We start from the raw sequence: 16,218 nt of genomic DNA on the forward strand, positions 1-16,218 counted from the left end.
AGGTTTGTTTCCAACCCCTCTGTTTCCTATTCAGGCAGTCTGGTGGTTTTTTAATTACTTTGTAAACCGTATTTTATACAGGATGTCTGAGTGCACAGTGAGAGTAATATACAATCTTGCTAATGTTAATACCTTAGGAATCTGGCATTTTAATAACAAAATGGAAAAAAACCCACCCTGTCACTGGTGGTTGAATATGTATAAAACCTCAAGATAGCAAGGGCTAATATTTTTTCTCCTCCTATAATAGATTAATTAAGTTTCCTGTGCTGTGCTCATTAAGCTTAGCTTTACTTCAGATATTTAAAAAAATATTTCAGTGAGTAATACCTCTATTTCATCCCTTAGAATTTTAAGCAGCAAATTCTTAAAGCATAAATATTTGCCTATATGCCTTTCTTGCTTTGAAACTTCCATCTTGCAGCCTCTGCACTGAGAACACTGAGTAAATTCCTTTGCAGAAGTGTTAAGATGGAAGTGTCCACAGAGCACAGTGGTAGTAAACCATTATTTTCAACTCATTACAAAATGCTGCAGGCATGCAAACACATTCTCCTTTGCTTGAAGAAACACACAGTTCTCAGAATAGTCCTTTTTACTGTGATTTACAATAAAAATAATTTACAACATATCCATGAAAAATAATGCCATTTTGAGTCGGCACAGATGTTTTCCTTTATCAAAGAGGAAGCTAATGTAAAATCTTCTCTTTTTCTCCCTAAAAGACTTCATAAAGTAAATGAAACAGCTTTTTTGTTTAAAAAAAGAGGAAACTTCCTTTAGAAAGTCTACTTTACGCAACACTAACACATCAGCATGCAGGTAAGCTCATTTAAACCGGACCAGCAGTGCTTGAATTAACCTTTAAAAAAATAATCATCCCATGAAGAGAGAAGGTAAAAGGAACTTTGGATATTACCGTTCAATAAGCCTGAACTCTGCTAGCAGTGGCAGGTGGTCAGAAGAGTTCTTTTCATTGGGAAGACCATTAACAGTCCAAAGATCTTTCTCTGTTAGAAGTGCCAACCTGCCAAGAAGTTTCAGACCTCCACAAAAAGATTCCTCTGCTCCTGTTAGAATAAACAAACCGAAAGGAAATGTTCATCAGTGTGGGCTAAATATCACACATTCATACAGATGCAGAAGGAGGAAAACGGTATGGCAGCAACAATCCAAAGCTGTTACTGTTCCCTGCAAAATCACCACCACGACAGTTCAGAAATTCTTTTACGGCTCTCAGAGTAGAGTTTCATCAGTAGAGCTCAAAGCATTCAGAAGGATACTATATTGCAGAGGGGTAAATAGAAGTAAAAAGGAAAATTAATTTATTTGTTCATTGTAACTTCTCTGAAAAAGCCTCATATAATCCAGTCCATTACTTTAGACAACAGCCTTGCTAAACAGAGCTGACACTTACAAAATTAAGTATCTTTTTAGAGATGCTGGTTCACATAACATTTTATTTCTGTATCCTCAAGCACACCACTCCCCAGCAGGCAGGACATACAGACACTTTTGCTCATAAGGATGAAGGGATTGTAGCTTTCTATTCCCTTTCTAACTGTTCACCATAAGAAAAAGATCTCCATTATCTCCTGCTACCTCTTCCTATAACTACCTAAGAAACCCACGCCCACCTCCCTCCCCTGATGAAACACCACACTGCTCATGCCAGAGTGGAACACAACTCAAGCCTTGCAATTACCACACAATTACACAGAATGGTTTGGGTTGGAAGGGATCTTAGGGACCAATCTAGTTCCAACCCCCTTGCCATGGGCAAGAGACACTTTCCACTAGAGCACATTGCTCAGACCTCCATCCAGGGAGGATGGCCTTAGATGCTTTCAGGGATGGGGCAGTGCTGGTCCCAGTACTGATCCCTGAGGGATGCCATTTGTCTCCACCAGGACACTGAGCCATTAATGGCAACTGTTTGTTTCCAGCCAAATCATGGAGTGGTGCAGCCATGAAATCCGTCTCTCCGGCTGCTGGGCAGGACTGTGTCAAATGCCTTGCACAAGTCCAGGTAGATAGCATCAGTTCTTCCCTTTTCCACAATTGCTGTAACCCTGCCACTAAAGGCCACTAGGTTTGTCAGGCACAATGTGCCCGTCATCAAAGAGCAACCAGCTTTTTCAGCTCAGGTGGAGAAGTTTCACTGAGATCCTTCCATGATGTAAAATTTAGATTTCCTGAGCTATGTATCCAAGTTAGACAACTGCTCAGCAACCCTACCTACTGCTTTCAGCGTGCAGAGATGATACTGGGCAAGTTTAGTGCTTTCAGCACCAGCACAAACTGCAGCTGTAACTTTTGACAGAAATACTTTCTGTGTGAAAGTTCTCAAAAAATTCAGAACTTCCTGGCTGAACCTGGTAATGGCTTCCCAAGAGATATTTAAAAGGACTATCCAGCAACTGCTGAATTCAGAGAGTTCAACACCTTCATCCTTTGCCATCTGCCAGTTTTCCAGCCCTTTAACAATGCAGCAGCTGTTTGCTGCTCTAAAGAAAAGCTTTTTTACTGCAAAGATCTCTTGGCAGCTCTAGAGCACATGTCCACCAGGTCTTGAGGCAAATTTATCATTTGGAACAGCACCTGCATATCTACAAAGGAGCAGTTTGTTGTCACAGAGAGTCTGGTCTCCATATAGTGATCAGTGTCACTCAGAACACACAGCAAAATTGTGCCCTGCAGGACTGAGGTAGACACTGAACCCTGATTACAGGAAATCCTGTATACCAACCTAAATATTTGGCTAAATGTGGCAGAATAAAGCATAAATATTTTAAAATAAAACTCTTTAAATGGAAAAAAAATCAGTGAGCCCAGACCCCATTTAAAATTCACAGACTTTGGCAACTTTAAATACAGAGGCCCAGGTCCTTAGAAAACTGAAAATCCAAACCATAGCCTTATTTCTAAGAGCTCATGAATAAAAACTATACTAGTTTAAAGTAGTTGGAAAATTCAAGTTCCATTCTGTACTGTGATGTGGGAACAATCTATTTGAAAAGCAAGTGCAAAAAGAAAAAAAAGTGCTGTATCTCTGCTGGAGTAATGATGGTGCAAAAAATACATCAACAGGTGAATTAGGATTAAATTTGTGCAGGGATGCACTTTGCAATCATACAGCTTCTATTAAATCCCATGGCATTCAGAAGTCATTTAAATATTTCCCATATTGTGGTTTTTCAGTCAAAGCTTTTGTATTTGCCATTTTACATTAAGGTAGTATTTACTGTGCATGTTATGACAAATGAGACTTTAGTGAATTGACTCAATGAATTTTAACAATCTAGTCTAAAGTTATGAGAGATGAAGGTGGTGTTTTCATTCCACATACTGAAAACAATGTTACTTTATAAAAATCAGTTGTACTCTACAGCGGGAGCAGGAATGGAATCCAGGTTTCTTTGCTCCAGTTCTGCAGAGACGTTTATGTGCTATGTTTGGCACTGCACTGATGTTTGTTGATGGCATAAAATGCAGAACTCGTGAGGGCATGGAAAGCAAACTGCTCAGAAGCACCCACAGACCGAGTCCCAGAACAGAAAAGCATGGAGAAACACTGTGATACCCATCACAAAATTCCCACAGAGGTACGGCGACTTGCTTGCACCATCTGGTGACTTTTAGCTGCAACTGCAAACCCGAGAGTGACAGCTGGGCCTGTGCCAGTGACCGTGCTCAGAGCAAAGGCCAAGAGCCTCTTACTTGGCAGAAATTACTGCAAGACAAGCTGAGAATTAAATTGTCATGAAATGGTTCGTTTATCAGTTTTAATGCACATCACAAATTGCTGTTCCCCATTGTGTTGATCAGATGTTTGGGAACACTGCCTTGCTGTATGTCTGGGCTTTATCACTGACAGCACTACTTCTGAGGTGCTACTTCCAGTGCAGCTTCCCTGAGACAGGAGCTACAGAATTCTTCAGTCAGATGAAAAGGTTTGCCCTGTGTGGCACTACACGTGCAGCTGTGGTGAGCTGACAAGGCCAGCCACATTTCTCAGGTAACAGCTGACAATCAAAGCACTACCATGAACCTCTGGGGTACTTCACATGGAAGAAATTATCATTACACTTCTCTTACAACAGCCAACATCTATTCTTGTTTAGCATTTATGAAAATTAGAAGTTGCTTTTTTACCTGGCTGGGCAGCAGTACCATCATTTGCTGCAGAATAGAAAATATAATCCACGGTGACAGCACTTCGGGAGTGACAAGTCGTCACTTCTGGTACCCCAGTTTCAGGGAAGTAATGGGAATAGACTGAAGACAGTTTAAAATGGTGCCGCAGTTTCGAAGACAACCTCAAGAGACATCAAAGAAAAAAAAATTATTTTCTTGCATTACCAGGAAGGAATAAGCAATGAAGAAATACCAAATAGTTCCTGATCACAAACAAAATGAATTATCTGGATATGGAAACTCTCCTGCAAGCCATCCCAAAGCCTTTTGTGTGAGAGGCCTAAAACTCTGAAGGCAAAATGCAAGCAGCATTCTCAAGTAAAAGAGCTGATCAGAACTGGCTTAGCTGACACTTTAATTATAGATAGCTTTCAATTCCATATTCCTTCTGTAAGCATTCACATGTCCTCACTCAGCAATCTCCCCCTGACATGCAGCCAGAAATGTCCATGAAAGCAACTCAAACGAAAGCAACAAAACAAATTCATCTAACCAGGCCCTTCAGCATAAGGAGAAATTCAGATTTTTAGAGGGTTTTTTTCCTCCTCCAAGCTAGGGGTGTCAAGCTTTCAAGTTAGCTATGATTATGTCTTTCTTCCACTCAGGCTCCCATTTTCTGTCTCCCCATCATTTGTGTGTTCCTCTTCAGTTTAGCTCAACTTGTCTCACCTGTCTTTTCAATCTTGAAAGCAAACTGCAAAACTGCACCTTTCAGCAAAAGAACTGTCTCTCAGACATTTGCTTCCACCATCTCTGCAAGTCATCCATCCCTCAGCTGTACCTGCCTCATCTTGCATTTTAAACCTGGGCTGCAATGTGTTCTAGTTGAAACCCAAGCAATTAAAAAAAAATCAGCATGTTACATTGCCTGATTCAGAGCAGAGACAAACATGCCAGTTGGTACAACACAGACAAGTAATTTCTGCTTTTGTTACATGACATCTCTTTTAAGATGAGGAGAAAAAACCCTGAGAGAAGCATTCAGCATGCTATGGATTCAAACTGTAGCATAGGGTTTCCTGTTTGTTATCTGCTTCTCTCAGAAACGCCATGACACCTTTTCCATCACCAAGTATCACCAGGGGTTCTAATATGACTATCTGTAGTGATACCAAGATCTCATTTCTGGTAAGAAATGGCTGACTTGGAGCCTGACATCCCATGCGTACATTTAGGGCAATTTCCTCCTATGCCTTACTTTATATGCCTTTACCACTTTGTCAAATGCAAAGATATTCTTGCCTTCAAAATGCAGTCACATTTTCCTCCTTAGCATTCTAGCCATGGCTTCCTCCTTCTGAGTGAAAATTGCACTGCCAAATCCATAATACTCTCCATTTCTCAGACTCAAAGAACTTAAATTCTCCCACAAAACTCAGGACAAGGAAGATTTTATGACCTTTCCAGTTCCTTTCCTTTCTTCATCCCATTTTACACTGTATTACAGGATTTTACTACACCCATAAACCAGTGTATCAAAAACAATAAAAAGAGACAAGTGCCAATTAGCAGCTGGACAACACTGATTTATTTTTTCCTCTCCCTCTTTTAAAACACGGCTTCTGCAACTGGACTGAAGTTCACGTGTCTCTTGCAATGTCCCTACAGAGGATAATGTTCTGTTTATGTCAAGAAGTGATTAAAAAAAGGCCAGAAGCAGTCTTTTAATAAGCAAACAGAAAGTACCCTCTAAACAGCACTGACACCTCAGCCTTGCATTGTGAAAAAATATCTGCAAGTTCCTGAAAGGACACACATTCCATTATTGCCAGTTCTAGTCTTTTGCTGTCGGATCAGTCTTTTCATGTTTAAATGAGCAATGATATTTTTGCCAAAAGGGCAAACTGAGTTGGGTGATCACCAGGTACCCACGGCTGGAATCAGATATAAATTTGGTCTAAAACCAAAACCAGCCCCCAAGTATCCAGCCAAGGGCTTCCATATTTTCCCCCAATACATACTTTTCAGATGCTATTACAATCTCCTGAGTGTTGTCCAGTTTTCCTGCTTCCAATTTTTCTCCTGCAAAATAAAAACAAATTGAATTTACATTTAAAATAGGATATAAGTGAGACCACTACTTAAGAGCTACAGGAAAAAAAGAGTATCTTTAGGTACGCTTATTTTTTGCATAAGGCAAGATACAATTCACCAAGCTGGATTAAATTCTTCTCTTCCATTACTAACATCCCCTCTAAAGGCTCTTTTATATTATGTCTCATTCACTTATAACTGTTTTTTCTGTCAAAGGAAAAAACAGTGGATGAAAGATGTAGCCATACTCAGCAAGGAATCAGTTGCTTTTCCCAATTGTTCCATGAAGTCCCAACACTACAGTTCATAAACACTGAGGCAGAATACAGGTTCACACTATGTCCATGTGCTGCATTCCTTCACCTCCCTCTTCCCAGTCACAGCACAGCTGGCTTTCAGGATGCAAACACAGGAGTTTAAACATTACACACCATCTCCTGAAGGGAAATTTCTAACTATTATCTTGTAAAGATTCAAATTTGCAAAGTTTATGTGAATAAATCACTGTGCACTCTAATGAGCCCAACAAGGAAGTTTTATAAGCTCAAGACTCACTGTTTTCCCCCCACTAAAACAGAAAGTATGGTTTTCAGTACTAGCTGAATGATACTTTCAAAGGCTCACACAAATGAATTAATCCAAAAACTGACCTGCATTTTCTTCCTTTTGTTGCTGTTTTATTTCATATACACAGTTTTGTGAAATACCTAATTTTTTTGGCCAAATGGGAATAGATAAAATTCTTTGTCCCCTTGGAAACTGTTCTTGTCCAGAGACCTGAGAAAGACAACACAAGCTTTTTTCAGACAGAAATCTGATTATAAAAACTTAGAAAAATTAGACCAAACAAACCTGAAATAAGTGAGCATTTTTGTAGAGCCTAAAGAAAAAGGCCCAACCCCTTAGAATAACTCATTATAAAAGAGTCAAATCCCTGTAAAAATAACACCCTTTATGTACATTCACTCTGTTTACCCTTACCAAGTTCTTTGCAGGTACCAAATTTTTCCAGATGGTTCTTGTGACACTGGGACACTTCCAAAGACACTTTTAGCAATGTGACAGCACTGGCTCAGCATACAGAGCTACCCAAGCACAGCTTCAGGATGCTGATCCTTCTGGGAGCAAGCCAAGTCAAATGGGGGCTTGAACCAGGTCCCCACTAGCAAAGAACACTCGGCAGGACTATTTTGCAGTCATGTTTTCTCATTTTATGTAGTTCAGTCACTCCTATTACATAGCATGTGACACATCCAACAGCTGCATACAAGAGCTGACAACAAAGCATCTTTTAACATGAAATAGTTGAGGTTCAGCATCTAATTGCAGCTTTGCTTTTACAATTACTGTAGCCACTAAGTTTATCTACAGTAAGTCACCTTCCCACAGAGTACACAGCAGGTTTTTGATTAAGTGATTATTTTATCCTACTTAAAGACCAGGACACTTAAACAGTGATAAAATCATCCAAACACAGCGATGCAATCATCCTGTGGAGTCACTACATCTCAGGAATGATTGTTGGTGAGTTTTTCCTTTCAGGATGCTGGGAGAGGATACAATATTCCCTAAGGCACAGCTAATATATCCAAGCTTATTTAACTGCAGTAACTTTTGCTTTGCAGGCTGCAGAGAGGGTACTAAGAGAGGCACTGCAATGGAAACAATCACAGCAGCACTCATATATTTCTCTTTAATCAGCATTAACCATTTTTTTTTGTGAGAAGTGAGAAGCACAGCCTACCTTCCCTATAGCAAGTCCTTCATAATTTAACTTTCCTTCCTTTATAAATCTGTACAGTGGAGAGCCAGGAACAGAATTGAAGTCCCCACAGATGATAATTGGGCAGAAGGAGCCATCCTTCTGAGGGGCAACACTGGCAATCTCTGCCAGGAGCATTGCAAGCTGGGTCAGTTTGATGTCCCCTCTCCTTGGGTTGTACAGCAGGTGTGTATTGGCAATACAGATGGCAGCATTGGCTTTACAGTGAAATCTGGGCTGCAGCAGCAACACCAATCCAACGTTGTCCCTGTCCAAGAGTGGGATATCATGGCGAAAAAATTCCACAGGGTTTGAGGAAATCAGGCTGAATTTGGAAGTTTTGAAGCAAATGGCACAGCCATCAGGTTTTCTGCCTGTCCTCATTTTATACTCACAGTGATACCCTGCAAGAAAGGCAATTAAGAACATAAAATACTATTGTATAAATAGAGATTTTAAACCAATAAAAATCAGAAAAATCTCATGCTGCTTGTCTCTCATGACAGTCAACCCCCAGCCTGAGGTACCAAAGTCTGTATGGAGTTCGCAGAAACTTGTGTGCACTTTTCTTTCTGCCCTAATGTGAGCTGAAGGGAGGCAGGAGAAGAAGCCTGGTCCAATACCTTTTGCAATGTGTAAACATCTACATACTCTTAAGATACCAGTCATGTTCTTATCTCCTTATCTGGAAAAAAACCCAAAACAAAGCAACAAAGAAACCCCTACAAGGCACATAAAAGTGGCCTTGTGCATTGAAGTTTTTTCTGGATGTTACAAGAGTGGCTTAGGAGTAATACCAGTGAAGCATTACCAATCAAAAGCCTTAATCATGCTAAGTCATTAGTCAATGTCTAAAATGATTCACGGAACAAAGGTCTCAACCATATTTACATAATTATGCAATTATCCAGTGAGCAGCAAGTGGCAAGCTTTCACCAAGGAAACAGAGACACTTATCAAATGGCAGCACTGGAGTTCAAACAAGTCTATCTAGAAACAGTGATTTGCCAATTTCTTCATTTTATGTAGAGGTGATTTAAACAAAATTTGAACAAGACCTTATCTATGTAAGGGGAAAAAGCAGATCTTGAAGTAGTATCTGGTTTTTGCCATTTTTAAATGTTCTCTGCCTTGCCCAGACCATATGAATTCATGAAGTACAGTCTTAGTGAAGTAGTGAGCTCACACCAGTGCTGGAACAGGGGATTCCAATTCCCCTCTCCCAGATTCAGGCCATGTTGCTCCTGCCATTTGTTGTGACACTGCTAACTCAGTAAGCCAACAGAAAACTAACCCAGAAAAATAAAGTTAGTCTGGAGAGTATTCTGCTGGACTGGGGGATTTCACTAGTGAGTGCCAGAACTAGCCCAGGATAAGGGGCAGGACATGCATCTGGGAGTTATGGATGGGGAAAGGAAGAGCTAAAGCAAGCTCCAGATCCTCCTGTACAGTACCTACACGCTCACTTGCCCCCACAAGCCTGGCCTCGCAGTGTTGTTTCATGTTTCAAGTGGATTTCAGTCAGTACTGCCATCACTCTCTTCTTTGCAACACTCAATTCTGGGAGCTAGACTACCTCAACTAAGTGAAAATGAAAAGTGTCAGTCCAGTGCTGTTCCTTTACCATGTCCTCCTGGCATCAGATAAGAACCAGTGCCAGGACGGAAGTGGGGCCCTGGGCCTGGCAGCTGATGCAGGGCACAAAAGATTTAAATCAGTTTAAACCACCATGGAATCAACTCTAAGCAACATGTTCCTTCCATAAAATCACATGAGGGATAGTGACAAGACAGTATATTCAGGCTGACTGACAGCACTTGTATAAAAACCTAACGGATATATACTAACCATGGATAACATTTCGTGCTGATATTTGGAAGGTTTTGAGGCAGAAAAAACAGAAGAGCTACTCAACAGGAATACTGGTAAAAAAGATAAAGGTAGTTTGGAGACAGCACTTGATAAATTTATAAAGAGAGGATACACAACATTGTAGCATGTGATGACAAGACTTGATTCTCTAATCTATGAGAGGGTTTTTTGAGGACACTAGTACTGAGCTCCCGAAGGGTAACAAGTTACCCTTGCAGGGGAGAAGACAATGAGTCCTAAGAGTTTCATCATACCCAGGGATTCCAAACTTGACTTGATCTCTGTCCTGTAGTGGTCTTCTTGGACTTCTTGTAAGCAGAGCACCTAAGGCACATTAAAATACATTAGTAAGTACATGAAAATGTTACCACAGCATATCTCTGTTGGCCAGCCTGTACATTAAAAACAAAACAAACTCTGAAGCTTTTTGCCTCCATAATCTCACAAAAGAATTCACTCTTCTATAGAAAATGCTCCATAAGATTATGAAGAAGGCCTCAGTTCCTCCCACCCTTTTTCAGACAGATATTTTCAGAGGTGAGATGAAATTCAGTCGAAATAGTAACTTGCTACCACATTCTCAGCAGTTCAGGGGAAGGCTCAGGGGGAAGGGATGAAGAGGCAAATGGCCTCCTACAGGGTGGAAAACAGGCTTTCATATTATAAGAACCTGGACCAAAGATCAAACTGAAAATATTCATTTAAGAGAGTTCACAGAATCACAGAATATTTTGAGTTGGAATGGACCCACAAGAACCATTGAGTCCAGCTCTAGCAGTGACCATGTTTAGCCTTCCCCCAGCACACTGCAGTAACAGATTTTCAACCACCACTGGGTTCCCAAAGGGGAACAAGTTACCCCTGCTCACTGAACTGCAGCAACACATTCCACTTGCCCAGCTGACATCAGCTCACTCAAGGTCTCAAGGGAGAGTCAAATCCCAAGCAACATTCTGAAATCTCTGCTTCACTTAAGGTTACATTCCCAACCAATGAAATAGTTAAAAAATCTATGTCCCTTAGCAAGAGACTTCTCTGTGGAAAGGGCACCTGCATCTCCCAGGGTGTGACAGCAGCTGGTCCTCTCAGAAAGCTATCCAAGATATCTCATTGTAAAGATAAATGCATACAGGATGTATACATTTATTAGGAAGAAAGGAAGAGCTTGAAGGGGACTTTAATTTCCAGATTCCTGGCTATGTACTAACATAACTGCATTTTTCAATTAGTACAAGGCTATTTTTCTGTGGCTTCCCTAATACAACTACTTTTTTTTCAGTACTGTTTTCTGACAAAACAGGATAGATTCTATCACTAAACTTTTGTTGGTCTGAACAAGGTCTGAGGCAAAATTTTACTGACTTGACTTCCTAATTAAGATTTACAACAATTTATGTATCCTCAAAAACAAACAATAAACTCTACAGCAAACCAAAACCACAGCAGTGTTTTTTCAGACCCCAGTACAGAGTAGCAGAATTTGCTACTTCAGTTTATCAGTTCCTAAGAAATATCCACATGCTTATTTTCTACTCACATCTGCATCCAGCTCTTTGATTTCTTGTAGGATGTTGGGAAATCTGTATGTCCAGAATAGCAATCGCTGCCTGCAGTGTTTGTACAGGTGAGAGTTGCCTTCCAACAAATTCTGTGAGAGAATATTGTAGGACATGACTGTAAAATCAAATGTTGCCTCACTTCCTGTACTGCTTTGGTCAGATCCTTTATCTTTAGCTATTTTCATTGTTTTACTCTGCTGACAGAAATATTCCCAGTGTCTTTTGATGGTTCCTGTTAAAAGCACAAGAAAAAAGTTATGTTATGGACCATATGACTTCTTACTGCTCTTGGAAATCATTCTTTCAGTCAGACAGCTTTCTAACTTTCAAATCTCCTAAATAATTCTAAAAGCTTATTCAATCAGCAGTGATTCAGATCCTCTGTTTAAGATAGATTTTATATTAAAAACATCAGTAAAAAAAAATAAATCAAACAAACAGCCTCAAAACAAACAGCACAAAACCATTATAATGCCCTGGATTTCAACTGCTTTGAAACTGAGGAACTGGCATGTTCTAAGGAGACTGTTGCAAACACACTACACCCTCTGCTCCTGTAGAAGGGCTACCAAACTGGTGAGCCAAATCCAGTCTGTTGGGAGTCCTACACTGCCTTGTGCCACTACAAGCTCTCTGCCTCCTCAGCAGAGAAGGTGCATGCCGGTCTGGGATACCGGCAGCTTATGGGCACCTTAGGGCAGCATATGGGCACCTTGCTGATCTCTGTATCCATGACTAACAAAGGGTTAGGAACCCATCAGTCACCTCCAGCCCATGTACAGTCTGTAAAACTCAGCCATAAGTTGCAACAGGAGACCCAAAACAAATAATGAACCCAATTTCCCTCAGTGAGTTGAGAAATCAAGAAATTATTAAGTCTCAGAATTACCAAGAACTTCTGAAAAAGCTTCCTTCACTTTTCTGCCATTTTTAATTTTGTACTTACTATTAGTAAGAAAATTCATAATAACATATCTGTCCATCATTAAGCTTTCAATTACTTTTTAAGAAATATATATTTCCACTTAAAAACTCACAAAGATACTTTTCACCCTTTATATCTGACCTCATCTGAGTGCAAGCTGAGGTCCAGTTACCTGTGCTAACAACCAGTGGCAGACTGCAGCTACAGCTGTCACCATCTGTCCTATTTGGGTAGTAATTTTCGTTGCTGTGCTTAGATTATTCAGGACTTTACAGTGTTTGCAATGAACAGAGCAAGGCTTTAAGCTCTCTTTCTGTGATGGGAGAGAAGCCACATTGCTCCTCAGCAGTACCTTTAATCAGCATCACCTTACAAAGGGTGGCTGGGAGGGACCACATGCCGACCACACCCCCAGATAAAGGGTTGTCAGGCAGAGTTAAGAGAGGACTCAGTAATTAAGGCATGAAGCCAAGGCCCTTCTTTTGGCTCTTGAAGATGAATATGATGTTTCTAAGCCTTCAGGGTATTTGTGTCCAAAAATCCCTTTGGGATGCTGATAGCATCCATTGCCCTTTTTAGTCATAACAGAATTTCCAATTTATTTTGCTAAGGAAGTGATTTATGCAAGAAGGCAACAATTTTGACTGTGCCCCTCTATTTGCCTCACACTAGACAAAACCGTAAATATACACAAGACTCAGTAAAATATTTGGATACTATGTACAAGATTGTATCTCTATTAAGCTAACACAGACACTTTGAAGTTTCATAGAAGTTTGTTACTGAGTCCAGTAGACCACCCTGCACTTCTTCCTGTATTTATCTGGAAAAGCACACGTGCTGCTCGCTCCCTGAGGTGATCTGACACAAAACTTGCTAACATGCCAGTGGCAGAATACAGCTGTAAGAACACAATCACACAAGCAAGCACCATTAAAAGCTCAGTCCATTAATTTTCAGTTTTCTAGGTCACAGATAACTCAACTGGTCTGGAAAGAAACCAGTTCATGTCCAGTAGGGTTTATGAGCTCAGGCAGAGCACAAGGAATGAAGTTATACAGTTGCCAGCCCAGGTCAGCCCTGCAGCCAAATATTTTTGCTTTTTAGAGCTTCCAAGTTAACAGAAATGACCTGGTGACAGAGACATGAGAGAGTGTTGTCTGAAACATGCTCAGGACTCCCCAAGTTGGGCAATCCCTCACACAACTGACTGTGTTCTACTGCCAAGTGCAGTGAACCTAGTTCTGGTAGACTGTTTGACAGCACAAAACACAAGTTTGCAGACTAAACAGCATTACAAAACTGGACCATTTTTAAGACACGTTTTCTGGGAGGGGTGCCAAGAAAAACAGTAACTCAAAAGGAGCAGGCACTACTGCTCACAACTCTAACTCATTTGGTGTATTTAGCATTACAAATAAACACAAAAAATGAGAAAAAAACCATCTTCTACCTTTCTTGCTGCCATGTTTTTCTTCATTCTGTGCTACAGAAAGACAAGATTCTTCATTCTGATTAGACAAGTTTGTTTCTTGTTCCAGAGTTGAAGTATCATCCTGGCCACTGAGTCTCCTCTTCTTTGTCAATGGTTCTTCTCCCTCAGATTTCATACTGGGGTTGGGTAGGTGAAAGCAACAGCTTTGTGTGTAGTTATCAAGATACCAATTCGAGTTCTGAAATTGTCTCCAAGGTCCAAAAAATGGAGGGAATCTCCAGTTTGCTGAAAAATCAGCTGAAATAGGAAACGAGGCCCAGGGAGGAAAGTGTCCGGCCCATCTCATACAGCTAGAAACTGGGCTGTTGAAGGCGAGTATCTGGGAGCCACTCCAGTGGGTGAGCCAGTCTCTGCCCAGCCTCTGCACATGGCGGGGCAGCATGGAGTGTCTACCAAAAAAAAAGCACAAGTTTCATTACTGGTATACAACTACATCTGCTTATAGAAAGCTGTGAAGGCAAAGTCATCCTTACACAGGACTTACACTCCTTCTGTACAAGTAAATGCATACAAGATATTCAAACACTTATAAACAAGGTATTTAAACATTTATCTAAATTATATGGAAAATGGGACTTTGCAAAGTGCTATTGCACCCTCTTCCCCCCCTCAGATTTACAAGTGCCATTTAGTGTCCAAACCCTATCCATCTCAGAGCCTATTTACAAATTATTTTCTGCCTTGTTCAATTAAAGTGTCAGATCTTTCAAGCAACCAGAGGAAGAACCTTTACAAAAGGTCATTTTTTCATGCTGCATTAACTTTATCATAAGGCTATTTTTAAGCAATGAGAAGACCACTTTCCTGCAAGCAGTCAGAACTTTGTTTGGAAAGCCATTGATTTGGCTCAAATCCCAGTGCCAACACAACAGGGAAATAAAGGTACTAAGTCTCAATGCATCACTAGCACCAGCCTAAGATTAAATCTGTATTCTTATTTCTTTATTTCTTTTCCAGGAGAGCAAACCATGGCTCGGCAACTAAAGCCATGAAAAAAATGTGTTGTGGTGGTGTTTTTTTTTTTTTTTTTCCCCTCTTTAGAAGAAGAAAGAAATCTGTCTCTCAACAAAATCATGGGAAGGAAGGCTGCGTGACAATATCATCTCAGCTTCCTTACTGTTTAAATAAGGTGTATTTTTGAGCTTATAAGCAAAAGATAAAGCTTGGTATGCCTGAAGTTGCACTGAAGTGTGAACCTCCTAGCTGCCATTCAGCCAAGCAAATAAGCCAAAATACAGAATCACTGAATCATAGAACATGCTGAGCTGGAAGGGACCCGCAATGACCATCGAGTCCAACCCCTGGCCCTGCACAGGACACCCCAAGAGTCACACCATGTGCCTGAGAACCTTGTCCAAAGGTTCCCTGAGCTGTCAGGCTGCTGCTGTGACCACTGCCCTGGGGAGCCTGTTCTGGGGCCCAGCCACCCTCTGGGTGAAGAACTTTCTTCTAATATCCGACCTGAACCTGCCCTGACACAACTTCACGGCATTCCCTCGGGTCCTCTCACTGGGCACCGCAGAGAAAAGATCAGTGCCGGCCCCTCCTCTTCCCTTCATAGGGAAGTTGTAGGCTGCCATGAGGTCTCCAGTCTCCTCCAGGATGAAAATTACCTCGACTGCTCCTCGCAGGGATTCCCCTCAAAGCCCTTCACCATCTCCACTGCCCTCCCTCGGACACCCTCTAATCGCTAATACACCTTTGAGCAAAACCCGCTTGTCCTGAAATGACCCTTTTTTTCCGCCACAGCGCACCAGATGTACTCCGGCAGACACAAAAACAAAACACTCGCGCGGACACCACAGCATTACTATGGAACAAAAAGAGGCATCGCTCCTTTACAAAAGCCCCCTGAAACACTCGCTTTGCAGAAAAACACTGAGAAACTGCTCCCTCCTAAACCCCCGGCCCCGCAGCCCCGGCAGCAGAACGCCCCACGCCGCGCTCTGTTTACCGCGGCCCTGCTCGGCCTAATGGCGGGCACCGAACACCAGCCCATCCCCGGTTACCTCCCGGCGGGCCCGGGCCCCGCTGCCGGCCCCGCGCAGCCCCGCCGCCCCCCGAGGGGGTCAGCCCAGGGCAGCGCCAGCTCCGGCCGCCGCGCTCCGGCCGCCCCGCCGCCGCCTCAGACCCCGCTCGGGCTGCGGCCGCGCCGCGCCCTCCCGCTCGCTCCTGGGACTTGTAGTCCGAGGGCCGGGCCCGCGGCCATGTTGAGTGCGGGCAGCCGACGCCGAGGCCCGGCCGCCATCTCGGCCCCGGGCGGGTGACGCCCCCGAGCCCCGCTCCCCGCCGGGGCCGAGCCCGGGCACCGCCCGCGCCGGAGCGCCGTAAAAGCGGCACTGATTGCGGGCTTTTGGAGCGTTTATATGGAGGG

The 16,218-nt window shown here is 42.1% G+C and overlaps 1 protein-coding gene across 2 annotated transcripts; it reads right to left on the reverse strand.

The window, feature by feature from the left end:
- Positions 1–270: 270 nt before the first annotated feature.
- On the reverse strand, positions 271–16,061 carry ANGEL2 (angel homolog 2). Of its 2 annotated transcripts, none has more exons than XM_066316175.1 (9): positions 15,976–16,061; positions 13,803–14,233; positions 11,403–11,656; positions 10,120–10,189; positions 7,976–8,397; positions 6,882–7,008; positions 6,159–6,219; positions 4,156–4,319; positions 271–1,070 (listed from the first exon to the last, which is right to left on the reverse strand). In XM_066316175.1, exons 2-9 carry the CDS (start codon positions 14,224–14,226, stop codon positions 916–918), a joined length of 1,677 nt encoding a protein of 558 aa, XP_066172272.1. In that variant the 5' UTR covers positions 14,227–14,233; positions 15,976–16,061; the 3' UTR covers positions 271–915. The 2 variants fall into 2 exon arrangements, with proteins under 2 accessions (XP_066172272.1, XP_066172270.1); XM_066316173.1 differs by having other exon boundaries at positions 15,854–15,992.
- Positions 16,062–16,218: the final 157 nt, after the last annotated feature.

The sequence above is a fragment of the Sylvia atricapilla genome, chromosome 3 (genome assembly GCF_009819655.1).
Source record: "Sylvia atricapilla isolate bSylAtr1 chromosome 3, bSylAtr1.pri, whole genome shotgun sequence".
Lineage (NCBI taxonomy): Eukaryota > Metazoa > Chordata > Aves > Passeriformes > Sylviidae > Sylvia > Sylvia atricapilla.